Source organism: Talpa europaea, assembly GCF_964194135.1.
Source record: "Talpa europaea genome assembly, chromosome: 4".
NCBI classification, from domain to species: domain Eukaryota; kingdom Metazoa; phylum Chordata; class Mammalia; order Eulipotyphla; family Talpidae; genus Talpa; species Talpa europaea.
This window is the reverse complement of record NC_140070.1, coordinates 142,699,129-142,725,080: the sequence shown is the minus strand read 5'-3', so window position 1 is coordinate 142,725,080 and position 25,952 is coordinate 142,699,129. Positions and strand designations below refer to the sequence as shown.

The following is a 25,952-nucleotide window of genomic DNA, read 5'->3' as shown; positions in this document are numbered from 1 at the left end:
GCCCGAGGGACAAACTGCCCAGAAGGCAGCTGGGCCTCAGCCCGGGAGGGTGGAGGGCAGACCTGGTGGGGCCCGAGCACATTTAAGGTGGAAACGCTTCACCTTTTAGAGGTGACTGTAAATTTTAAGCTTCGCTCTTTATTCACCTGGCGGGCCGCAGAGCCTGTCTCTGTGTAACGGGGCGTTCTGGTGGTGGAGCGCGAGGAAACTGCCCCCGGCAGGGATTTGCTCCCACCAGGCGCTCATGGTCTGCAGCGGGCCGCCGGCAGGGCCGAGTGTCTGCGAGCAGGCAGGCGTGGGTCCCCGGGGAGACGGGCCAAATCGCCCATTACCTCGGCTGAGCCACCGACGGCTTCCTGAGGCCCCTGCTCGCGGGCTTTTTCTCGTCAGCCTTGGCTTTTTGCCCCCTTTCCACTTTTGCTTTGGAAACATGGAAATGATTTTGTAGAATTATGTTATGAGAGGAGAATTGAAATAGAGGAGCACATCAGTCACCGCGGGGCCTCGCTGCCAAGCCCGTTGGAGCCGGGCCGCCCGCGCCCGGACCTCACTCGGGCCTCGTGGGCATAAGCTGGAACCTTGGCAATAAACTTCTGGACACAAACTCGTCCTGTGCCAGGGCTTCTGGAATCCAGATTTAACACTGCACATTCCTCCTTGTTTTGAGAGGAGAAACCGTGACTTTAAATGTTAGGGAAACGTGTTCTGTCCTGGACACGGAGAGGGGTGCGCTCCAGGCGGGGGACCCCAGGAAGGGAGCCGTGGACAGTTCTGCCCGCCTCCTGGCCAGGAGGTGCCCACGTGCTCTCCAAGATGGCGCTTGCACTGCTTCCTACTGGGGAGGCCTGTGCTGACAGGCTCCCGGGACCCTGACTCTGGGTGCCTAGCAGTGTGCGCTGACCTTCTGCAGCGCCACCCACTCACTGTCGCCATGACAACCAGCTGGTGGGGTTCACTCTCAAGTTAAGGGCCTGGGGTTAGGAACTTGAATCTGGTGTCACAGGGTTCTTTTTCACGTGGTTAATTTTCAAGTTAATTAGATTACCCGCTTCTAGACTTATGTCTTTGACCTCCCAAATAAGAATTAGAGGTCATAGTTGGGGGTTGTTGCCATGGTAACCCAGCTTCATTTTGGAAGCATCCCTGGAATTATTTCTGTGCTGCTCTTGCCAGAGAGAGAGGTGCGTAACCCTCAGATGGCTCTGCCGACCCCCTCGTGAGCCGTGCAGGGGTCTTGGGGGGCACAGGCCACGCAGGGCTGGGGTGGTCTGCGCAGTCACGGACCGCTGTGCCCGAAACCTAGCGCAGCCAGCTGGGTGGCCGGGTGTGAGGTGGGGATGCAGAGGGCAACTCTCGGGTCCTGCTGTGTCACTCATCCGCTCGGATGCTAAGTGGCTTCTCCATGCCTCAGTTTCTTCATCTGGAAAATGGCAAGAACCACAGCAAATCTTACTTTTTTCTAGTGATGAATAAGTCAGACGCCTTTGAAACAGGCCACGTAAAGGTGGGTGAATACAGGCAGGTGTTATCTTTTGTGTAGAAGATGGCCGAGAAGGTGCTCGTGAGCCCCAGCGCCGTTTCATCCTCCCCCTGGTCACTCCACCTCTGCGGGGCCGGGCTGCAGGGCGGCCACGGTCAGCAGGGACCTGAGGCAAACGTCTTCTCCCACACTCCCTTGCCCCTTCCGTCGCCATCTTGGGGGGCGTGTGGGAAATATGAACCTCAGGGCCCAAGGCCACCTGTCCAGGGTCACTACCTGGACAGAGCACCCGGCCAGCCTCCCGCTTGGGCCACTGCTAAGCTCTTGTCTGTATCTTGACTTTCCAGGGAAGTTAACAGATTTGTTAGTGGGTGAGTTCACTCTGCAAACAACAATAATAATAAGAGATTAACTGCCATTAGTGCTCATCAGATAGTCGATGCTAGGAAATCTGCAGACACAATCAACTTGTGAACTGCAGCGTTATTTTTGCTTTCAATTCTTTTTATACCTGTTAAAACTGAATTATGAGACAAAAAAATTGTTTAATCCTTTTCTAGATCATCACACGCCCATCCCCATTGTTAGAATAGGGTGCAGAACTGATGAATTGAGCTGGGGAGCTAATAACGGGAATCTGATTTCAAAAATGTCATGGGGCAGGCATCTACTATTATCAATTTCTAGCAGGCTTGCAGGTTGAAAGATTACATTTGTCTCTATTGGCAGTCTCTGGGGCATGAATAACAAGGTAGTGATTCAGGGGGCGTTTGTGGCTTGGCAGCGACTTGCCAGTGTGTGGTTTGATTTTCTTATGTAAAGATGCCCAGTCGAATAGCTTTCCTGCGTGTTTTGTGCACCCAATGCCCAATCCCCACATCCGCAGTGGAGCTTCCCGGTGGGCGAGCGCTGCCTGGGAGGAGCAGCCAGAGCACCGCAGGTGTCCTTGGGTCAGTAGGCTTCAGGCCTGCGATCATCTTCGCGTCAACCCCACTTTCCGCCTTCACAGCCCAGGGGCAGGACTCCCACCCAAGGGAAAGAGGGTGCAGCCAGGGCAGAACTTTGTGTTCCCGGTGGCTTCCATGTAACAGGTTTGCGCCTGAAGTTGTGTGAGTTATGGAGTGCCTGCTGTATGCCACCCTGTGCCAGGAGTGTATTCCACGTGCCCCGCCGGGTCAGCACAGCACGGGCTCCTCCCTATCCTTTGAAAGTGTGGTCATGGTGTGCACAGTGTAGGCGTGCTCACACTTGGGGGGCCCCCACGCGACCTGCATTAACATCATCTGTAAACAGGTGGTTTCCAAAATGACATCTCCTATCTCTACCCCATCTTCCAAGTGTCACAATGATTTGCTGACTGTATATACAAGTACATTTAGGTATCTAAGGTTTGCATATTTAAGAGGCAACTTAGAATTAACTTGCTCTGGTAATCAAGATAGTGTCTCGTGGTGTAAGGATAGAGGTTCCGATCAATGGAGTAGAGCAGACTGCAGACATGAACTCAAGTTATACGGACAACTGATTTTTCTGATGAAGGTGCCCAGGTCATTCAACGGGGAAAAGATATTTGTTTCAGTGAATGGTGCACAAACATCTGGATTTCTATATTGCAAGGAAATCAAACCTCAGTCTTTATTGAAATCATTTGGAAAAATTAACTTGAAATGGATCATAGACCTCAATATGAGTGCTCAGACTATCGAACTTCTGGAAGAAAATATAGGAGAAAACCTTCCAGCCTGCTGACCTTCATAACTCTGGAACTCTTGTTTAATTAGTATTAAACAAGAGTTTAATACTAATGTTTTGTGTCTTAAACAAGACACAAAAAGTTTGAATTGTAAAAGAACAAAGTCATTCAGATGGACTTAGTTTACTTAAAAGCCCTTGTATTCTTTATAAGAGACAGTTAAAATAGAAGGCGCAAGCCCCAGACTGGGACATAATATTTGCTAAACATTTATGTGACAGGGCTTGTAGCCAGCAAATGTAAGGAACCTTACAACTCAATATTAAGACAGCCCGATGCAAAAGAAGGCCAAAGATTTAAAAAAGACCCTTCACCAAAGAAAACGTGAATTTCAGCAAAGATGGGAAGATGCTCAGTATTACTAGTTTTTAGGGAAATGTCAGATAAACGTCATCGGCCTTCATTCTGCATCCATCAGTTGGGGTGAGTTAACAACCGGCAATACACATGTTCCCATTGCTTGCGGGAATGCAAAATGATACAGGCACACATACTGGCATGGCTCATGAAACTAAATATAGAGTCTACAACCAGCAATGCTCCTCTAGGGAGTTATCCAGGATACATGAAAACAGATGTCCGTACTAAGACCTGTGCTGATGTTCACAGCAGTTTTATTCATCATATCCCCAAACTGGGAACCTCGTACCTGTTCAACAATGGGCAAATGATCTTCACACTACTGGAATACTACTCAGCAATGTAAAAGAATGTGCATACACATGAGCACATGGGTGGATCTTAGAAATATTCTGCTAAGTGAAAAATTCACGATTCTTACCTGCCTGGGGCTGACACTATCGGCCCCCTCCTCCCTCACAGAAAAACACAGGCACATCCACATGTGTAGGACCTCAGATGTGGTGAGCACACTCCCTTCCTCAAATCTTGCTCTTCCCCTGTCGGGACCATCCTCTCCCAGATGTCTTCCTGGCCCCTTACCTGATATATATTTGCCTGTTTGTTTAGTATTGGCCTCCTCCTGAGAGGATGTAAGTTGCTTTGTTTACAGGTGTATTTTGTGGTCCCTCCAGTAGTGTTGCATAGTGAGTGCTCATAAAGCATTGAGAAGTAAACACAAGCGCACAGAATTAGGAAAGAATGGAGGCAGCCTTGCAGGATGAGACTTCAGATCGCAGGCCCCCCTGTACACCAGCTGTCCCTTGCCTGCTCATTCAGGCTTTGACTCCATTTTGCATTGAGAAAGGGATGAAATGCACACCAGGAATGAATGTGGATGCATTTAACACCTCTTTTAATAGATCAAATGGGAAATCCTCAACATTCTTGCGTAGGTATTAAAATAGAGCTTTTTAATACAGGAATTGTCTCTTAATAGTATGCAGCACTCTGATTAGTATTAGTTTGTCCTCCAACCCTCCCCCCATTTATAGAAACAAAAATGCCAGGCCAAAAAAAAAAAAAAAAAAAAGAGAGCGAGAAAAGAATTCTAGTAATACCTATAACATGTTGGACAAGCATGGACATGAAATCAATGCTGATTTCTGACATTTTCACTCTATCCAAGTGCTGAAGATTTGTCTGTTTCAATGGTGGATTGGAAGATTTTAGACAGTAGCACACAATACCGTCTTTGGTAGGAAGCGGGTTAAGAGAAATCATGATCAGAACTCACCTCTCTGCAATTAAGCTTGTTGGTTTCGCTGCAGTGACCGTCTGGGGATACAAGGCTACTTTTTTCCCCTGTTCCTGAGACAGTGCGAGTTTCTCTTCCTCCTTGTGAGTGACCACAGTTGGTTTGATGAGTTCTGGGGGGAGATTGAGGGAATAAAATAATGCTTGAAAATGGTTTGTCCCTTTTTGAAGAGTGCTGGCCTTTTTATTTTCTAGTGTCCTCAATTATCCGAGTCCTGGTTCTCCACGGCTCTAGTAGGTAGGCCCTGTCTGTGCAACTGCTATAGATTGCGCTAACTGTTCAATAGTAAACAGAAATATGCTTTGGGGAATCAGAGAAATTGGTAAACTCAGGAAATGTACCATGTGAGCCATTTGAAGAACTGACCTAAAGCCACTTGACACCACGGCTTTGCTGCATGGATGGAGATAATTGCCCCGCTCACGTGATACATGGCCCGAACACGTTTTCCTGATGTCAAACCATCCTTGCATTTCTAGGATAAGCACTACTTGGTCATAATGCATCGTGTATGAGCTGCACCACTAAATCCAGTTAGCCAGTATTTCATCTCCATCGTCCTATCTATGTTTATAAGTGAAGAGAGCCTGTTTTTGTTTGCTTGCTGACTTGGAATTGATATTACGCTAGAATCAGGAACACAGGCAGCTTTGGGTCATTTCTAATTTGGGGAATGTCTCATAGGATGTTTTCAAAGTTACAAATGGCAGCTGTTTTTAACAACCCAGTTGTGCTTGGTTTACTAAGCCACCAACGTATTTTTTTTAAATCATGTCCTTCGCTAACCTTTTAAATTAAAAAGATACTTTTCTGGTTTCACTGTTTTTCTTTTTTCCAGTGAGTGACCTAAATTAACTGTCCAGTTAATTTTTAATGAATATTTATTTCCTCATTCGTTCAACACTCATTGAGATTTATTGGACATTTGCTCAGCACAGGGAGGACAAAGAAGTGGCCACAGCCTTGACCGCCTCTCTTCCAGAAGGGAGAGAGAACTCTTTCAGAGTCATCCCTAAGGCAGCAGGGGAGGGCTGGGCCACCTGGGACTTTCAGGCATTTATCTCCTACGGGGTAGTAATTTGGCATATTTGTTGAAGTGTAAAGGAGTCGCAGTCCAAAATTCTCTATTTTCAGTTAGAAATATACATAATCATTCATTCTTCACCTACGTGTAGAGTACCCACCTGTCCCAGGCAGTGTGTGTGGCCTGGAAACTATGAAATCCACTTTGGTGATTGATGTCCCGGGGCAACAGTGCTCTGCAAGATGCATATTGCCATCGTCCACTCCCGGGTTTGCAGCTCAGGTGTGACAGTGTGACAGCAGGGCCAGTCCCCTTCCATGTTTCCAAGGCAGCGTCAGGGTGCGGGGATCTGACTTCTGAACCTAGGGTCTTCGCCAGGAGCAAAGTCAAGTGACTCAGCACCTCCCCAGAGTGCCCTTCCCTCGCTGACCTTGCCCGGCCCCGCGGCTGCAAGAACCACATCCACCGTCATGTTCTCCCATGGACAGCTGCACCCAGGCCTCTCCCTTCAACTCCCCACCGTTCCTTAGATTAACTGGGGTGTCCCACAAGCACCTCCCACTTGCCCAGCGCCTCACCCCACCTGCTTAGCTCCTGCTTCTTCCCTCCAGTAAATGCGCTTCTGTCTTTACTCGGAATTGTCTTTGCCGTCTTTCTCTCAGGAGCCCACGTTGTCATCAAACCCTGCTCATACCCCTTTGAAACTGTCTAAATGTGCCCCATCCCCAGTTTCTGGACACTTTTGGCACTCCCACTTTCCTGGGGCGGCGCTCTCTCGCTGGGGCCTCCCATTTGGTCCCTAGATCTCTACCCACCCCAGCTGTTTACATGGCAGCCAGGTGATGCCTGTGAAAATGCAGCTTCAGGGGGCATTGCCCCTCAGCATGCAAGGGCTGGGCATTGCGTCTTAGCTCAGCGTAAGCCCCAGAATCCAGACCTTCAGAGTCCTAAAGCTGCCCCCAACCTACATTCCTAAAACCCCCACCCACCCCACAATGCACCCAGACACCCTGGTCGCTCAGGGCCATGGCGCTGCTGCTGCCATGCCTGGAACATTCCTCGGCTTCCTCCAAGGCCTGCTCTCCCAGCTGCTGCATCTGCAGTCGGGGCAGGCAGCCGCCATCCCCAGCTGGGCCCCGTCCCCAGCAGGAGCTGCTGCAGGGCTGACATGACAGAAGCCGCAGATGGCGGTTCTCCTCAGTTTGCATCACACCGAAGGGCCATTTCTACCACGGAAAACTGTGGAGTGGCTGCAGCTTGCTAAGGCTCCGCGGGAGTGAGAGAGCTGTGAGGGGCAAGCTCCTCCTGCGTGTTACCAGAGAAAGGGCTGCCTGTCCCCAGGGGTGAGCACCGGCCGCCTGCTGAGCGCCACCAGGTGATTTAAGCTGCTCCCCTGAGAGCTTCCTGCTGGCACAGGGCTAATGGGGCAGGGATTTAGAGAGCCAGTGCCCAGCTGGTCTTTTCCTGCACTGGGCCCGTCCTGGGCGCGGGCTTCTCTGGCTCACGTGCCCCCGGGGCTGCCTGGTCCGCCTGCTGGGACTCCCCATCTGCCTGCTGCTTCCCTCTGGGGTTCGCAGTGGCACCCACCCCAGCCGCCCTCGCCGGCCCCCTCCTTTTAAGTGGTGAGACGACACCCCATCCTCGTCTGGTTTCTGTTCTTTTCCATTTTCCTTTTCTCCTTGCAAAAATGTATTTTGGGAGAATCCCCTGCAAGGTTTCTGAAGCCGCAGAGATGTAGTCTCTGTCCCTCTAGCAAAGCCACCCTCTGAGCCATTCAGTCCACATGGCCGCCAGGCCCTGGGCACGTGGCCCAGGGCTCCCCCTCAGGCAACCTTGCCCCCCACCGCCCAGGGCGCCCAGAACTGCTTTCAGCCCAGCCCGGCCCTCGGCGTGCTCCCCCTCACTCCTTTTCCTCTCATATGGCACAAACCCACCCAGAGTGGGTTACATTTAATGGGGTGAGAAAAATCCACACCGTGAGTGAAAAGGCGCAGGTGAGGTCAAGCTGCTTCCTCCCGCGAGGGAGAATGATTTTCTCCTCCCCGCCTCCCACTCCGAGAATTCGTACAAAAGAGCTCTTTTTATGTTTGATGTATTACTTTTAAAAAACAAATCCTTCATGTTTTTTCATTTTTGGTTCATACCTCTTGGCCGACCTAGCAGGAACTTGGCAGTTGGCTGTGCTGCTTCTCGAAAATGCTAAAAGCTGCCTTGCTGAGGCCCCCGGCTGCTGGGCAGACGGCTGGGTGGGCACGGGGCGGGGCCGGGCAGGGGCCGTCATTCAGGCTGCGCGGGACAGGACTTGTTGACGCTGATGGGGGGGCTGGGGGGAGGGCTGCCTACAAGGCTCTGCTTGGTGCGTGTTTGAAATTTTTTATAATTGAGGATTTTTTTAGTGTCACCCAAGGCCCCGCAAGGCGCGTGTATTTCTTGGTTTGGACAAGCCCCGCGCATGGCTGTCTTTTCACCCGCATGAATCTTTTCTGTTATGCAAACGAATGGAAAATCACTCACCCACAGGCGGACTAAACGCCGACAAATGTTCATGCCAATAGAAAAAGCAGGTTAAAGTTAATAGTAGACTAAAATTTTCAGCTCTGCATCTGAAAAGGATGGGAAATATGGAAAACTGGGAAGCGTGAAGGCAAATGACTACATGTTCATCTGGTTTCCACACTAGTGCGATTGCTCTTACAAATGACCACGGTGAAGAAAACAGTGATTTAGCACTAACTTAAGTCCACTAATTTGGGATTTATGATTCTCCATATAATTGGAATTGCCTTTGTTCATGGACACAAACACACTTGTAGGAGACATGTTTAAATCACTTGAGTTTTCAGGTCCTGAGTCAGACTGCAGCCCAATCTTAGTCAACTAAATGTTTGAAAGAAGTAGAATTGCATGTAATTCCCCGCCCCCCATCATGTTAGCTACGTGGGTGAGGTTTAAGAGGCAGGAACAGATGGCTGTGGTCCCTTTTCTCGTGGGGTGAGGGAGGGTCTCATTGCTAACTAGAGGGACTCTCCTAGCCTCTAGAACTTTCGTCATCAAAGAATGCGCCCCTGAAATTAAAAAAAATTATTATTATTTTGTAACAACTGGCAATCAAAGAGCCCCCAGCGTATGGAGTGTGCCCCCAGGCATTGGAAATGGGAGAGGCTCTCGGGGCTCCCCCATGTTCTGGAGCATGACAATGTCACTTACTCATCTTGGCCTAAGAAGTCATTGGTCCTCACTAAAAAATTCTTTGTGAGTTTTTATGACTTCAGGATCCCTTTAATCACACTCACTTTACATGATTGTCCGCACCGTAATGCGGCGCACACGCTGCCCTCGCCCGCCCGCCTTGCTGACCCTCTGACCGCGGCCACTTTCATCTTCCTCTTGGCATTTTAGTACTTACCACAGAGGCATCAATGACACGGGGCTTGGCGGGCGATTGTGAGGGTACAGCTTGCAGTCCCTGTTCACTGGGTGTTAAGCTCCATTCACTGCCCTGGACTCCGCGAGGCTCGTTGGCTGGTGGCATCGAGCAGCAGGTCTGGAGGTGTGTTAGGCCGCGTCCTGCAGGGGAGCCTGCTGGTCCCCTCGGCTGGCGTGCTCTCATCAGCATCCTGGTTGCAGGGAACCCAGTCGCTTGGCTGTGCCCCTCAGGTGTGCTCCCTGGGGACTTCTGCCTGGCCACCGGCCCAGGTGAGCGGGCGCGCGTGAGCAGGAGGCCTTCGGGACCAGGTGGCACCTGAGCATTTACCCGCGTCTCCACTCTTCACCTTACAGCCCCGCGAGGAGGGGAGAAGTGACCTGGCACATGGGGGCTGCCTTGTCCCGAGAGGAGAGCCTTCCGTCACGTCTTGGTGTCTGCCAGCTGGGGAGGAGGCGCCCCCCAGCCAAGTGCCCGCATTGTGCCAGGCGGTGAATCATCTATTCTCACCAGGCCCCTGAGGTTAGGGGCCAGGTCCAGAAGTCTCTACATGGAGGCTGGGGCTGGGCATAGGCAGGTGACTCCTCTAGGCAAAACACCTCACCTGGGTTTTCTGGGGATTCGTGAGCCAGCAGCCCTTCACCCCAAGGGACCCTGTGCCTGCTGAGTGCACTGGAGGTGGAAGGGCCCATGGTCCCCAAAAGGTAGACACTTAATTGCCATTTTCTGGGTAAGATTAGAGAGGTGCCTCGTCCCGCCTGGGCCCCAGGGGTCGCACTTGGAAGAGCTTCCAAAACTGAGTCAGAGCAGAACTTGGAGTGCAAGCGAGTATCCCTGGCAACTTGCACACGTGTGCATGCACCCCAGTGTACACACACACACACACACATATCACGGACTGAAAACTCAGGTCCTCATTCTTGTGACTTTTTCAATACTTCTCAGTCCTGCTAAGCCCCACCTTTGAAATATGGCTAAATGTTACCCTCTTCGTAGATGAAATGATTAATTATGAAGCTGACCTTATTGTCCACGTGTGTTCACATCTTTCAAGGCAATCCAGGGTTTGCGGTGCCTCGACCCCACCTCCCCTCGGCGTGAGCGATCCCCCCACTCTTACTGTCACCCACCTGGCCTGGTTTGACTGTCTTTCCGCAGCCGGGTCTTTGCTCCCACTCTGGTCCCGGCTCGGGAGAATGCAGCTGTGCCTAAGACTCCCTCGCCTTCCCCCGTGTGTCTGACGCGGCCTTGCCAGTCACTGGAATCCAGTAAATATCGGTTATTAACTCTCCACCCCACTGACTTACTCTGTCACTGGTTTCGATGGTTCGGGATGTCATTTTTAAAAGATTTTTCAAGAAAAAAGAAACAAAGAAAAGGCCTGGAAAAGATTTATGTGTTTGGTTGGGGGTGGGGGAAATTAAACTTCTCATAATAGTTTTTAAATTAAATTTCATACTCGTCCAAATCCCTTCCTTCTCCACCCCTTCCTCTGATATTCCCTCACTCATTAAAGCGTAGGGTTTTGATGGTATTCACAGGGAAGCTGATTTACTGGAATAAAGAAGTTCTTTAAGTCCTGGAGCTGGGAAGCGTCCCAGCGTGTGTGAGCCCAGGCTTCAGACCCACTGGCATTTTGTTGGCAGAGCGGTCTGGAGAGCCTGTCCTTATTTGAGCGTGTTTCCTGACACCTTTGGCGGTATGGTACTATGTTTTTTAGATTAAAAAAAAAAGTTTAAATAGAAAAGCATATGTAAACATATATAGAAGATTGATTTTAAAATGTCAGGCAAAATAAAAGGGCAGGAAAAACTCTCAAAAATTAACAAATGGGAAGCACTTTGAAAGGGGCAGCACAAGGCAGGAGAAGACAGATACCAAGAGAGGGATTGTCGGGAAATCCCGGCAAAGGTGGCTCATTCCCGCTGCACACGCAAGTGTCCTCTTGAAGTGTCCCTCAGGGCCACAGAATCCACCTGAGGTGACGGGAAAGGGGACAGAGAGGAGAGCAGTGACAGGACCCTACAAGGGAATAGGGGTGTCTTCGGAGCCCAGCCACTGAGGGGATCCTTTGCGCCGCCTGGGCCCATTGGAAGATCCATGGGTCCTAAAGCTAGAGTCTACTTACGGGGGACGCCCTGTGAGCGTTTCCCAGGACCAGGCCAGGATGCCCACCACCCCCTTCAGTGTCCTCATATTCCACGCATCGGCCATTGCAAGTAGAAGTCAATGAAAAGCACGCAGGCCGAAAAAGAAGGAAAACCACTTGCCGTTGGCATGACAGTGCGCCAGGAAGCCTCGAGAACCCATGACAGGACTAATTGAAATAATGAGTCAGTAAGAGCAGGATGGAAAGGAGGTGCCGCACCACACGCCGCCAGCAGACTCCGGCCTCCAGGGTCGACAGAGGGGCAGAAAGTGGGCTCGAGGAAGGGGGATTGGAAAAGCACCACTTGGACGAGAAGCTGTTAGAGAATTGGATTCTGAACCAGCTTTCGTTCGCGGGGGCTGTAAACCCGAACATCGTGGAGCAGAGCCCTGCGTTAAAGAAAGGGGCCCCTTGTCGCACTGAGTGAAGACTTAAGCTGGTGCTAAGCTCGCCGGCCCTGCAGGCCTGGCACGCTGCGGTCTCTGGCAGGCGGTGGAGCAAGGCCCTGGGGAGCGCCTGAGCGGGCGCCGGGCGAGGGCAGGGGGAAGGGTGCCCCCCAGGGCGCAGGGCCGTGGAAGCAGCAGTGGTTGGAGGCCAACTGGCAGGCCCCGGGTTCTTCCTGTGGTTAGCCGGAAGCGACAAGGGTGCAGCGGGGAAGGGACCTGTGGAGGGCCCCTGGGGAGGGGGGGGCTCCCTTTCTAGGGGAAGGAATTCATTACCTTCATGTTGCTGGGGGTCCAGATGTCTCGGCAGCCCCTTGCCTCTGAGGTGAAGACGCGGCTTTTATGTGGATTGTGTGAACTGGGCTTGTCTGAGGCGGAATGTACCGAGTAAAGGGGAAGCAGCTGCCTGGACGGTCAAGGCAGGGCGAGCACCGTGGTCCTGGGTGGTGGTTCGTGTTTTCCAGTCTCACAGGACTCTCTCTCCGGTCCTCGAGGATATGTTCAGACCCCATTGTGATTTGGCTCTTTGGGGATAGACTTCATAAACACATAACCCCCAGGGCCGTCAAACGTGCATAGTTAGCAAATGCATTTTAAGAGGCCAGGGGCCTTTTCTATCTACATATTTTGTCACCAGCCTTGTGTGTGGTTTCTGATTTTTCACACTGTCATGCAGAGGAGTAGTTTCCTGAATTGTTTTGTTTCTGGTTTGGCTTTAGGATTTATTCCTGGAAACACAGTCCCCGGGTCAGAAGGTAAAAACATTGCTACAGCTCTCATTGCTATATATGATTAGTTTTAAGAATTTCAGCCCATTAAGTCTATCAAAGTGCTCATTATGAAGTGGCTACTGCAATAGCTGTGATTGTCTTGTCTATTTTTCAGGTAAATTTTTAGTGCTGTTCTTAGAAGTGTTTGTTAATTATAAAAATATCATCTCTGAACATAAAAACCGTATTCCCCTCCCCCAAGGTTTTTTTTTTTTTTTAAGATTTATTCATTTATACAAGAGCTGGGGTACAGGCCAGAAGCGTGGGAGGTTGAGAGGACTCACCAGAGACAGAGCAAGGAAAAGAAAAGGCAGACAGACCAAAAGCACTGCTGAGGGGATCAGCGGGCAAGACAGGAGAGGTCTGCTGCGCCCTGTGGGCATCTCCCTGGCCAGCCGGGAATCGAACCCGTGCTGAGAGGCTGCGGACAGCTTCACAGCGCTGCACTCAACCCGCTGCGCCACCGGGGAGGCCCTCCCCCAAGTTTTCAGAATAAATTTTCAGAATAAGTCAAGTAACCGACCATCTTAAAAGAAAATTTAAATGAAGAAAAAGAAATCATCCTTACACACCCATCATTATTGTTTCATCAAATCTCCATCTCTCCCTCTTCTGTGAATTTTACATAGTAATTCCAACTATACATACATGTATTTTTGTACATATCTACATATACTTTTATTCCAACGCACGTGAGGCTTGGGGTCCTGCTCTTTAATCTGACCTTCTGTCCCCGGCACGTCCTCTCTGCAGCTGCTGCGTCTCCCTGCCGCCAGCTGTAATGACTATAGGTTTCTCCACCTGCTCCATCACCACGTTCCCCTTAACCATTCCTAACCTGAACGCCCAGGTTACCTCAGATCTGCCTCTGTAGAACTCTGGTGAGTGTGAGCCGTTTCCTTAAGTTCGAATCCCCAAAGATTGGGTCTGAATTTAAGTTTTTCACCATTCAGAATTGGCGATAGTTGATACGGGCTAGTCTGTACATTAGCCCACCACTGAGCTTTGTTCCAGTGACTGCACGAAATGTGATGGCCTTGGTCAGCAGAGTGGTCAGGCCGGGCCCTGACGAGGCTCCGGAGCGGCGCAGAACAACTGCATGTTCGCTCGCATGTCCCGTCGGTGCAAAGGGAGTGAGCTGAGCCGCCACCACAGAAACCTCTGCAGCCTTTGCCAAAGAGGAAAGAAAATGTCCAGAAGTGGGGGGTGGGGGTGGTCATTCAGTTCCCCTGAGATTCCCCCATTTCCTTTGGGGAGAATGTCCGCTTGGGATGGAAATGCCTTTAGGGAGCTGCCTTTCTGCTGAAGCAAACGCCATCCACTGTGTTTTCAGAAATGCAAAATGGACAGAGCTCATAAATGCTGCTTTGTCCACCCAGAGCCGTGTGGTCTGGCCCCCAGAGTTATCTCAGGTCGCACAAATAAATCTGGCGGCCTCCAGTTGTCTCAAAGTAAGCGTTACCTCCTTCCGCAGCGTCTCCCTCCTCGCAGATTTTCCGCTGGGCCTCCAGGCTTCTCAGCGGCGTGCCCTGCTCACTGCTGCCAAAGCTCCAGCAGGGTCCTGCCTGTGTCCCACATCATTTCTTTGTTCTGGACGTCTGTGTGTGGTTTCCCAGCGCCCCTTCCTCCCCCGCTCCCATCACCATGGCTGGTGACACTCACCAATGTGCCATCCGTATGTTTATGTCTAGAATATCCTGATCCCACCATCGGGGGAGCATCTGATCTGCTCACACCCCTGCCGTCAGGAACCCCGGTCACCCCACCCTGACCTTAGGAGCCATGGGGAAGGTTCCAGAAGACAGCGTTACCCCCTTGCCTGGAAGACATTCCTTCCCAGGACTTTCTGCCTTTGCAGCACAAGCAAAGGGGGCTTCTTGGAGCCGTGGTGGACGGGCCGTCGAGCTCAGTGCTTACTCATGGGGTCTCAGAGCAATGCGTGTGGGGGTGCCCCGCCCCACCGACCAGCACAGCCCCTGCGCCGTGGTGGGGCCTAGACTTGGGGAGCCCTTCATGCCCGGTGCGCCCCCCCTACCCCGCCACAGCCAGTGGTGTGGAAAAACACCATGCGCTCTGAATCATTTTCTTCTCTCACCGTCTGCCAGGTCCCACCGGCTTCTGAGCCCAGGGGAGGGGGTGAAGCGCCCCTCGGCCCCAGCCCCGTGCCGCAGAGCCCTGCAAGCTCTTCCTGGGGACTTGAGGGTCCTAGGACAGCCTGTCTCCGCCACACCCCTCCCCTCCTCTCCTCCTGCAGGGGCTTTCCCTAGGCCCCGCAGCGACACACGGGCAACCTGAAGGTCTGTTTCCTAAACCCGCTGTGGGAAAGCCCGTCCTCAGGCCCAGTTGGAATCCGGGGAAGGTAGCTGGGAGGAAATGCTCAGTGAAGAGAAAAAAGCAGTTGCGTTGAGGGCACGGTGGAGATGCAGCGCCCTTTCCTCCCTGCCCCCCAAAGGGAAGTTTGTATTCTTTTCAATGAAACCGTTTTAAAAGCCGGACTCGAGCCTAACGGGAGCCAAGGTGCTCCCGAGTTCTCAGAAGGTGTGGATTTATTTACTGCAGTTAAACCCTAATTAGTTCTCAGGGGACAGTGGATCTTTTAAACGGCTCTATCGCCACCATATTGGTTTTCTGAATAATCAGAAACTTCTGTTCCGATGACGTTCGGACAGAAACGCACGGTAAGTAGAAACAAATGTCAGGGATTGCTGGTTGTCACTGGCGACGGGACACGCGGGGAGACGTGACAGGTTCCTGGGGTGTCTCCTCGCACCTGGCCGTCCACAGCCCAGCAGACGGAGGCACATGGCCCGCACCCCGGCCTTTCCCGCAGGAAATCGTGTCTTCTGGGCCCCTTCGCTGTGGCCCCACTGCAGAGGGGGTGGCGTGCCTGGGAGCAGCCAGCCTCGCGGGGGTCCACAGGCTCACAGGGTCCCAGCCAGGGGTCTCCCGTCCCCCCCATCCGGCTGACCACTCTTCCCGCCTTTGCAGGTTGATGTTCAAGATGCCGCAGGACATGGGCCTCATCGCCATCGCTGGCCGCCAGACGCAGGGCAGAGGTCAGTCACCTGCGGGGGCTTTTTCGGGTTTTGTTTTCTCAAATCTGGGCCCATGGCAGTCGGGGCCCATGGAAGGCGCCCACTGAAGGGGAGTCAACTGCCCGGTGCGGTCCCTTTTCACCCCATGAGGTGGAGGTGAGGGAGGGAAGTCACCCTAGCGGCACCTCAGCAGAAGGAAAGCGTTCTGCAGATCGGGGTGTTCTTTCTCTGCTGACATCAGAGCCGGAGCTGAGCCTCCCCCCACGCCTGTCCCATCCTCTCTGCCCTCAGAGAGTCCAGGCGCTGCTGTGTGTGACCCATACTGTGCTGTCAGGATTCCCCGCCCCCACCCCCGGTTTCCCTGCAATGTTCCTCTGTGTAGACAGAGAGTCACATGGCGGGGCCGGGGTGGGGTCTTTTGTCTGCCAGCCCCCACCCCGTTGGGCTCTCCACCAGCGCCCCTTAACAAGGTGGCCAGAGGCAGAGGGCTGCTTGCAGCGCCCACCACCTGCCGACCCCCAGAGACCGCTGCATTCTCCCAGAGTCTACTTGGGGTGTGGGCAGGGGGGCCCCTGAGCATGTGCCCAGCAGGAGGCTCCCCCCCAACCCAATCACCAGCGTGCTTCCATATGCCCGCCTCAGAATGGAAAAAAAAGAAAGAAAAAGCCCAGTTTCCACTTCTGCCTTTTAAACGTGTATTTTGAAGATAACTCAGTGAGAGAAAAATTCATTCTAACAGGGCGGTGAAAGAAAGGCCACGGAGGGCTGGAGCTTCTGACCCGCCCATCCTTATGACTTAATTTTCCTGCTGGTTTTTTTCTTTTTTTAAGATTTATTTTATTATTTATTTATACAAGCACTGGGTACAGTCAGAAGCGCGGGAGGGTGAGAGAATTCACCAGAGCCAGAGCGGGGAGCAGAGCAGGCAGACTGACGAGATACACTGCTGAGGGGAGCAGCGGGCGGCAGGAGAGGTCTGCGCGCCATGTGGGACCCTCCTCCGGTGGCCGGGGAGCAGCCGGGGATCGAACTGGCGCTGCAGAGCCTGTGGGCAGCTTTGCAGCCCAGTGCTCAACCGCTGCACCACCGGGGAGGCCCAATTTTCCTGCTGTTTTAAGAAAAGTAACAACTCAAAGAGTTAATATCAGGGATCACTTTTTAAATTCGGCTTTTGAAAAAACAGCAAGCGCCCCCACCCCGTTGGGCTCCCAGGCCCCCCCAGCTCACATGTCTGAGGCTGCTCTGGACTCCCAGGCGGGGCCGCCAGGACCTCTCGGGGCCAGGGTGCATGCAGGCTGAGGTCCCCACTGCTGCGTCCCCACCTGGCAGGGACGTCAGGCACGCCAAGACCATGAGCCTCGTACACACGACGTGCTCCCCGGGGCAGACCCAGGCCGATGACCGGGAACTTGGGGAATGAACCCCGGGACAGCTGGGGCCTGCATCAGCACAGGCTTGTTCAGAGGGGACCCTGGGTCATGGGGCACCACGGGCAGGTCTGCCAGTCTGTGCGACGAAGTGGCCGTTCCCTCACGGGGGCCTGTGTTCCAGGCCGGGGACGGAATGCTTGGCTGAGCCCCCTGGGGTCTGCTGTCACCACGCTGCTGGTCTCCATCCCCCTGAGGTCCCCGCTGGGGCAGAGGATCCCGTTCGTGCAGCACCTGATGTCCCTGGCCGTGGTGGAGGCAGTGCGGTCCCTCCCTGGGTACCAGGTATGTAGTTTGGCGACAGCTCTTGGGGGCGTTGGCTTGGTGGCTGGGGATGCGTCCCAGCCGGCCCCTGCAGCTGCGGAGCGCTCCCAGAGCTGTGGAGGCGCCTAAGGGCTTCAGCTGCGTGGGGAACCAGGCCGGACCATGTTGTGCCCAGAATTCCTGCCTGTGTTGCCGGCCTGTTGCCCAGACACCCTGCGCGGGGAGCCTGTCTGCATGACTGGTGCGCCGGGCTTCAGAGCCAGGAGCAGGCTGGCTGTGATTTCTGGGGAGAAGGCTCCTTGTGCAGGCCTGAGCACCTCCACAGGCCCCCCTCGGTGTGCTGTGGTCCGTGCTGGAGAGTCCTTGCTCTGCAATCACTGGGGTTCAACGTCTGGGTATTTGGGACTGCTCCTCCCCGCCCCCCCCCCACTCCCCGGCTTAGGGTGCCTGCCTCCTAGGTCCTGGAGGTGCTGTGGCCAGTTATGGAGACGGTTAGCTTGGCTTCCTTACCCAGGCTCACCCCCTCCCCATCCTTGACCTTCCTGGAAGGATTTCACGTGGATATAAAAAGGGGTCCCTGCCAGCCTCCCTCCCACATATGGCTCTTATGCTGGGCTAGAACATCTATTGTCTTAACTCCTGAAGCAGGAAGCTAAGATCTTGACCCCCCCAAGATGGCCTGACAGCAGGGGAGGTTCCTCGACCCCATGGCTCCAGCCAGGGCCTCACAGCCAGGGACTAGGACAGTGTGCGTGTCTCTGGTTACGTCTCCCCGCCCCACCACACTGAACCCCAGCACCAGTCCGCTCCCTTGCTTCGTCTGGGGGGCTTGGCTCCTCTGACCTTCTCTGACCTTCACAGACCAGCCTGCTGCCCTGAGCTGTCTCCCCTAGTAGAAAGCTCCCTCGTGGGGACAAGTATTTTTAACCGTGGCAACAGGTTAATCAGTCTTAGAAAAATCAGTAAATTGAGCCTTAGAAATTAGCCTGTTTAGCTTCTTGTGGCTTTGGTTTTGACCTTGTGAGCTCACTTGTTAACATAGTGTTGTCGGCCTGCTGTGTGCCCGGCGTCCCTGGGCATGCGGGGGGTGTCTCATCCTCCTCGAGGTGCTCCCAGCAGCTCTCCGGTTTCTGCATCTTCTGGCTCAGCCTCATCTCTCGGTTGGCTTCGGGTTTGTTTTGAACACAGCTCGATCCCCTTGTCCAGGACAGCTTCAGGGCGCTTGAAATGGGCCAGGGTCACAGAGAGTTTGCTTGTCCTCCGTCCTTCACTAGTGGCCAGCCTGTCCCTGGCCAGGTGTCCCTGTCAGCACACAAATCATGCCCTGGATGGAGGCAGCTCCCTGGATGCTCACCGTTCCTTCTAGAACCCCACATGGCCACCACCTCTCGATCTAACTGGGGGCCCAACTCAAACGCTGTTTCCTGACCCTCCGGCTACAAAATGCCCTCCCCAGAAACACCCCGCCACCCGAAATGTCTAAGGCCTCTTACGGCATCTCCGAGGGTGACTGAAGCCGAGTGATCGTGCTCCTGCTGTGTCTCCTGCACCGCGGCCAGCAACCTGGAGGCTGGGCGGGCCTCACCCCCAGAGTGGAGTGGGGCGCCTGCGGGCGCGGGGGGCCCTTGCAGCTGTCCGAACAAACAAGTCAGTGAAAAATAAGCGCCTGGCCTTTCTCTCCTGGAGCAGCTGTCCTTGTTCACCTGCATGGGGACCCCGGGTTCCATAAGCTGTAATGTGGGTCCTGCAGATGTGAGGTCAGACCGTAGCCCGAGAGCAGGGCAGGCCAGACACAAGTGGGCCCCCCGGGGGTGCTGTCGCTGGGCCTTGACAGGGGCGGCGTGGGGCCTGGGAGTGAAGCACTGGAAGGCGAGAGAAGAGAGAGAACGGAATTGTGAGAGGGAGCAAGACCAGATCTCCTTGCAGATGTCCTAAGCACCCTCTCCCACCCTTGCCCCTGATGCTTGGGCGCCCACATCTTTGGGGCGTGTCCTGCGCTTTTTACAATGTGGTGCAACATCTCTGTTCTCTACCCACTGGGTGCCAGCAGGACTCCCTCAAGCTGTGACACCCAGCGCTGTCTCCCAGTGTGTGTGTGTGTGTGGGGGAATGCTATCCCCAGCCCCATTGGGAACCCCCTATTCCATAGAGAAAGAATATAGGACACTCCCTCTCAGTTAGGGTCACGGCGACCACCCCATGTCTTCCTGTTTATGCTTTTGTTCTCCTATGGTCCCGGCTTCTCTCTCTGGATGCGCTGCTGGGGAAGCCACGCTTCCAGTGACAAAGACCCACTGACTGGCCGCGGTGAAGGAGGCTGCTGGAGGGAGACCAGGGCCTTTCTGGGCAGCAGCTCCAGAACAGAGGATCAAGGCAGCCCCTGGTGTGGCCTCAGGCAGGGCACACGCCTCTTTGAACCTCTGTCCTCCTCTGTTAACAAGGGGTGAACAGTAGCCTCACGTCTGGTATAAGGAGACGGAGGTGGGATGGGCTCCCCTGTTCCACGCGCCCCAGGCCATCGGCCTGAGCCCGGGACCACCTGCGACCAGGTGTGACCCCGCCTGTGTCCCAGAGTCACAGTCACTCAAGACATGGGGTCGGGGTGACCCGTCTCAGGGCCTTTCCACAGTGACCGGGGCACAGGCAGAGACCCGCGGGGTGGGGAGGCTGTGGACACAGGACAAGGCCATTTCTGTGGCCCAAGCCAACCGTTGGCAGCTCCTCCAGGCCTCAGCAGGAGGGATTCCTCCCTGTGTCTTCGCTGCCTTCACCGGAGACATTGTGCTGTTTCCTGTGACAGTGGTGACCTCCTGAGGAGCATGGCCGCCGATGGGACAAGGAGCCCCGAGCAGCGCGCTCCGCTGCCCTAGCACGCCGGGCGCTCCCTGGCGGAGCGGATACCGGGGTTGGGGATTGAACTCACGAATATGAGCATCCTTGTTGTGTGTTCTTGATAACGGCGAACGCGGGGGGGGGGCGGGGGGGATGCGGGGAAGATGCCACCTGGCTCTGGTCGCTGGCCTCATCCCAAAGGGACTTGTTCCAAGGGGTCGTCCCAAAGAAGTGGCCTGAGCGACGAGGACAAGCCCGGTGCCCTGGGTTTCCGGAGCGTCCGGCTCCTCTGCTGGCTCACTGTGTCCGGCCGCCGCAGGTCCCAGGGTCCCTGGGTTAACACACAGCTTTTCCTCCAGGATATCAACTTACGAGTGAAGTGGCCCAACGATATTTATTACGGGGACCTCATGAAGCTTGGCGGAGTTCTGGTCAACTCAACCCTCATGGGAGAGACGTTCTATATACTTATCGGTGAGTCTTTAGAGCCTTTCCCAGCAGATTCAGATTAATGAAAACTTTCTCCACCTGGCTCCATTGCGGGGGTGGGTTATCCTGTGAGGTGACTTTTTCTTTGAACCTCCATGTCTGCTCGACAGGTCAGACTACCTGAAACCTGGCCAGGGATTTAGCGCTGGCCTGGAAACCACCGACTTGGTGACCCATCAGATGGCTCTTTCTCATGGTTTTCCAAACTCCCGTTCCTCGTGGAGTTAGAAGTGGTGAAACTACACATCTAATGCACCATTTTGTCATAAGAAAACAAAAAGCTAACTTCCAGGGTCGACCTCCTGGTGCTTTTGCCTTCTTCAGCTGATCTTCCCAGAAAAAGATGAAAACATGTAAAAGTCACTTTTTTATTTTTTTTTTGAATGTATATATAACAAATATTTTATTCAAAAAAAGAATTAAGAAAAACAGTAAGATGCTATGAACAGTTCAAATAGCATTTGGGATACTGTATATATAGAGCGAGAGAAAATGTAACTCAGAAATATTAGTTTAAGAGTTCTGGTTTATATAGAAATTGAATTGGTATCCAACAGGGCTATAAGCCATAAACTCTTGAGTTTTTGTTCCACCAGAATGAAGCTATTTGCCTTTCTTTTTTTTTTTAATAATAAATTTTATTTTGATATTCCCCATACAATTGCAACCCCCTCATTTTGACCCCAATCCTTCCCCTTCCGTCCCCCTAAAAGTCACTTTTTTAAAAAGATTTATTTTATTTATTTATGCATACAAGAGCTGGGGTACAGGCCAGAGGTGTGGGGAGTAAGAGGATTCACCAAGACAGAGTGGGGAGCAGAACAGGCAGATCTACTGAAACACACTGCTGATTGGGAGCAGCGGGGAGACAGGAGAGGTCTGCGCCATGTGCGTAGCTCCCTGGCGGGGGAGCGAACTCTTGCTGCAATGCCTGGTGATAGCTTCATAGTGCTGAGACTTAACCCTTTGCGCCATCAGGGAGGCCCAAAAGTCACCTTATTCTTAATGTTCAGAAGAAGCCCCTGGCTGGTCATGGGGGTTCCCAGTTTCACCCTCGGCTCCTGTGTCACCAGCCAGACAGCCTCATTAGTGTTTCCAGAAGTTCTTAGACCCCAACCACCAGCCTCCCCCTAAGGGATTATTGCTGATCAAAAATCCGTGGTAGACAGAAAACTTTTGTGGGCAGTGCGGCAGGAGAGCACACAGCTCTGCGGCCTGCGGGCTAGATTGTTCTGGGCTAACTTGCTCAGGGCGAGCTGCCTGCACCCCGGCTCCATCCATCTCCACTGAGTCCCCAGGTGGGAGACAGAGAAAAGGAGGAGGTTCAGGGTGCTGAGGGCTTCTGTCCGCGTGGGGCCAGAGAAACATTTCCCTGTGGGGAAACCATAGCTTTCACTAGAGCTTGGGGGTGCTGGGAAGGAGGGTTGGGGTGACTTGGACCTGGAAGAGATTCAGGGTCTCGCTGGTCCCCTAAGGATGCAACCTTAGTCACCAGCAGGCGGCGCTGCTGTTTCCTCGGGACTTTCCATCTTCCGAATACGAGGGGCTCTGGGCCCTTTATTCACACACACACACACCCCCTACACACACACACACACACACACACACTCCCCCTACACACACACCCTACCCACACACCACACACACCCCCTACCCACACACACACCCTACACACACCCCCACACACCCCCCTACACACACACACCACACACACCCTACACACACACCCTACACACACACACACTCGCGCTCCCTGGGTCCTCTGCGTGCGTCTACTGCTCAGAGGGAGGATGGAGGGCGTGAGCAACTGCAGACTCTGCCCCTGTTGCTGTGTTGTTTTTTCCCAGGTGTAACGTACATCACTTTGTGTTGTAGTAGCTATTTTTTGTTTGTTTGTTTTTAACGAGGCTAATGGGTCCTTCCGCTTCCACTGACTGTGACTTAGAACATTTACCAAAGAATAGTGCCTGTAAGCTGCGTTGATCCCTCTGAGCCCGTATTTTGGGAGTTTTTTCCTGGACGCCCCGAAGGGACACAGTCATGTCTCTCTCGCTGCTTCTCGGGCAGGTGCTACTCGCTCAAGACCCCTTGAGGCCGACTCACGGCCCTGCAGAAGTGAGACTCCACGTCTCTGGAAAGCCCCTAGCCTCTCCCCAGGGGACGGGTGTTGAGGAACAGCAGAGATAAGCCTGCTAGGACCCCACTGCCTGGGGTCAGGAGCCTGTCCGAGAGGCCCTGGCCCCCTGGCCCTGGCCAAGAGCGCGAGCCTGGCCTGGACCGCAGGGGACGCTTCCTGCAGAAGCAGCTCTGGGGAGGTCTCATCCCTGGCTTCTAAATGAACCAGATGACCTTGCGTTTTCTCCACCCCATTCACTTCCCCAGCTTATCGGTCGGCCTCGGTTTGAACAAGGTAAGGAAGGAAGGGCGGAAAGAAGGTGGGCTTCAGAAAGGCCCTCTGCCCGGTCGACATGAGGAAAGGGGGCAGAGACCCCTGGCGGGAGGGACTCTGCCTCCTTTCGAGGTCGAGCCGCTCCTGGTTTTCAGTGGCCGGTTTGTTTTTGTCCAGGCTGTGGATTCAACGTGACCAACAGCAACCCCACCATCTGCATCAATGACCTGGTCTCTGAGCACAACAAACAGCAGGGGGCCGACCTGCCGCCCCTGCGGGTGGACTGCCTCCTCGCCAGGGCCGTGACCCAGCTGGAGACGCTGATCGATTCGTTCCAGGACAAAGGGCCCGACGGCATCCTTCCCCTTTATTATAAATACTGGGTGCACAGGTCAGTGCGGGCCAGCCCCGTTCTTTTCAGATTCCTTCGCTAAGTCAGCACAGCATGTGAAAATGAGAAGCTAAGCCCTGGTCGAGATAATTTTTTTTTTACCTTTCTGATGGAGAAACGTGGTGGTGAGCAAGTTAGCTCACCTGCTGGCCCCCCGTGCCTCCTGGCGGCGGGCGGTGGGGTCCTGGCAACACCAGGGTGGTTCCCCACGTGTTTAACGTGGGCCTGACTCTGAGACAGACAGTCTACTTTGTGGCACATTCTAGACAATAGTTGTTCTCACAGTGAGATTCCAGGCACGCAGCTGCCTCACCTGGGAACTTGTTGGAGAGGCAGCTTCCCCTGTGTCCCACCCTGGGCCTCCGAAGTGGGGCCAGCACTTGTGTGTTAACTAATATTCCAGGGGTGCTCGCGCACCTACAGCTTGGGAAGCCTGATGTGTACCCACAGGCTTCAGCCCTTCAAAAATAGCAACGACATAAACTGCAGAAAATAACAAGGGAGTGAGGGATTTGTCAGGGGTGGGGAGGAACAAAGTGACAGGGCAACTCGTGCAGTGTGTGGCCGTCATTAGACCCTGGACGGCAGGAAATCCGCAAGGGATAGGAAAGCCACAGAGGATCCTGATAGACAATGGCGGGACTTGAACTCAGGCTGTCCATCAGATAATGTTACGAGGGGGATGTTGGGTTGGCGCTGTGTAGGAGATGGCTGTTAGGCTTATGAGATGCACGTTGAAGCTCTGGTGGGTCAAGACCACGATGCCGCTCATAGGTTCAGCAAAGGAAGACCGGGAGCCGGAAGGCGAGAGCAAATATAAAAAGTGTCTGTTGCCGTGAGGATACGTGAATTTCTTTGCACTGTCTTTTCGACTTTCCTGTAGGCTGGAAATTCTTCAAAATAAAATTTGGGGGGTAAGGTAATACTTTTAAAGCTGTTCACCAGGAGGGAACATTTGGAGAGTCTTCAAACGAATTAGCAGTAGAATTAGAATGAGTTTCACTTTTACGTGGCCATCCAATTCTCTTTCAGAAGACAAAACTTACTCAACTCAGCCAAGAACAGGCCCATTTCAGGCAAAAATCCTAGACCACTGTTCAGTGTTTCCTGAACGTGTCAGAGACGAGGGGACGGGCGCAAATCCTCCCCCAGATGGTCAGCTGGACTCCCAGCTCTGCCCCACGCTTTTGCTGCCCGGTCAGTCGAAGGCAGCGCGTCCCCCGCTAACCTCGTCCATAGTTGAGGCCTTGTCCATACGGGCCCTGTAACCTCGAGCAAAATGGCATGTGAGGGCACCAGTGACCGTCGGCTGGCTGACGCCAAGAGTCAAGTTCCTACTGTGGATTTCTGGTCACAGAACACCCCCAAACATCTAAAGACCCCAAACTTCTAATATTCAACACTCATGAGCTGATTGTTGAGGAGCCTTCCCCTAATGACGGGCATGCCCTGCAGTAGTTGCCATGTCCCTTTGTTCTTCTTTCATCCCTGACAAATCTCTTACTCTTTGTCTTCACATAGTCATTTTCCAACACACTTAGTCCAGTTCAGGGTCACTGTGGCTAGAGCCAGTCTCAGCAGCTCAGGGCACAAGGGGGACCCCACTCTGGACAGGACACCCTCCCATTACGGGAGCATCACACACACACAACTAGGGGCGCCCTTGAGACCCAACTAACGAGCCCACGGGCACATCACTGTGATGTGGGCAAACCCAAGCCCCCTGGTAAAGTCCTACACAGACGCAGGGAGAAACTGCCAACCCCCCAGATGGTGGCCCTGCCTGGGAATCGGGTTTGGTTTTGTTCCCTCACCATGTTATAGCAAAACAGCTCCGACCCACACACTTCTGTTCGAGACCTGCTGTAGTTAGGACACGCCCTGTGGTGGCGAGGCGGGCATGCAGCCTGGGGTGTCAGCTGGCTCCCCGCCCCCCAGCCCCCAAACCCTGGCGTAGTTGAGTCACTGAACTGTCCACCTCGTGTCCTGTGTGATCGCCATATGCTCTTTTTTCCTTTTCAGTGCTCAGCGTGTCCGGCTGGGCAGCGCTGAGGGGCCGGAGGTGTCGGTGGTGGGCCTGGACGACTCGGGGTACCTGCAGGTGCACCAGGAGGGCGGCCAGGTAGAGACGGTGCACCCCGACGGGAACTCCTTCGACATGCTGAGGAACCTCATCCTCCCCAAGCAGCGCTAGTCCCAGCCCCCAGGCACCTTCACAGTGTGAGGGGAGGGTTGGGACCCGACCCCTGTTCCAGCCCACGGTTCTGCAAAAGCAACTTGGAGCTGGAGGTGAACTTTTACTCCCTCTGACAGGAATCTGATCATTTTTCCGCTGGCTTCCGTGGGGGTCATCTTGGTGGTGGAAGGTTTTCTCGGGCAGAAGGCGCCGAGGCCACGCATGGGGCAGGCTTAGGCTTGGCACAGC

General features: G+C 53.7%; 1 protein-coding gene across 2 annotated transcripts in view; it reads left to right on the top strand.

Annotated features, from left to right (window-relative positions):
* The window catches only part of HLCS (holocarboxylase synthetase), a gene marked incomplete at both ends in the record, with an annotated part of 133,744 nt that extends 108,023 nt beyond the window's left edge, over positions 1–25,721 (top strand). For both annotated transcript variants that reach the window (XM_084232279.1, XM_084232278.1), the window contains 5 exons: positions 15,689–15,756; positions 17,287–17,447; positions 20,618–20,732; positions 23,314–23,527; positions 25,550–25,721. In XM_084232279.1, coding sequence (XP_084088405.1) covers positions 15,689–15,756; positions 17,287–17,447; positions 20,618–20,732; positions 23,314–23,527; positions 25,550–25,721 — 730 coding nt within the window. The remainder of the gene's footprint in view (positions 1–15,688; positions 15,757–17,286; positions 17,448–20,617; positions 20,733–23,313; positions 23,528–25,549) is intronic.
* Between the last annotated feature and the right edge of the window lie 231 nt (positions 25,722–25,952).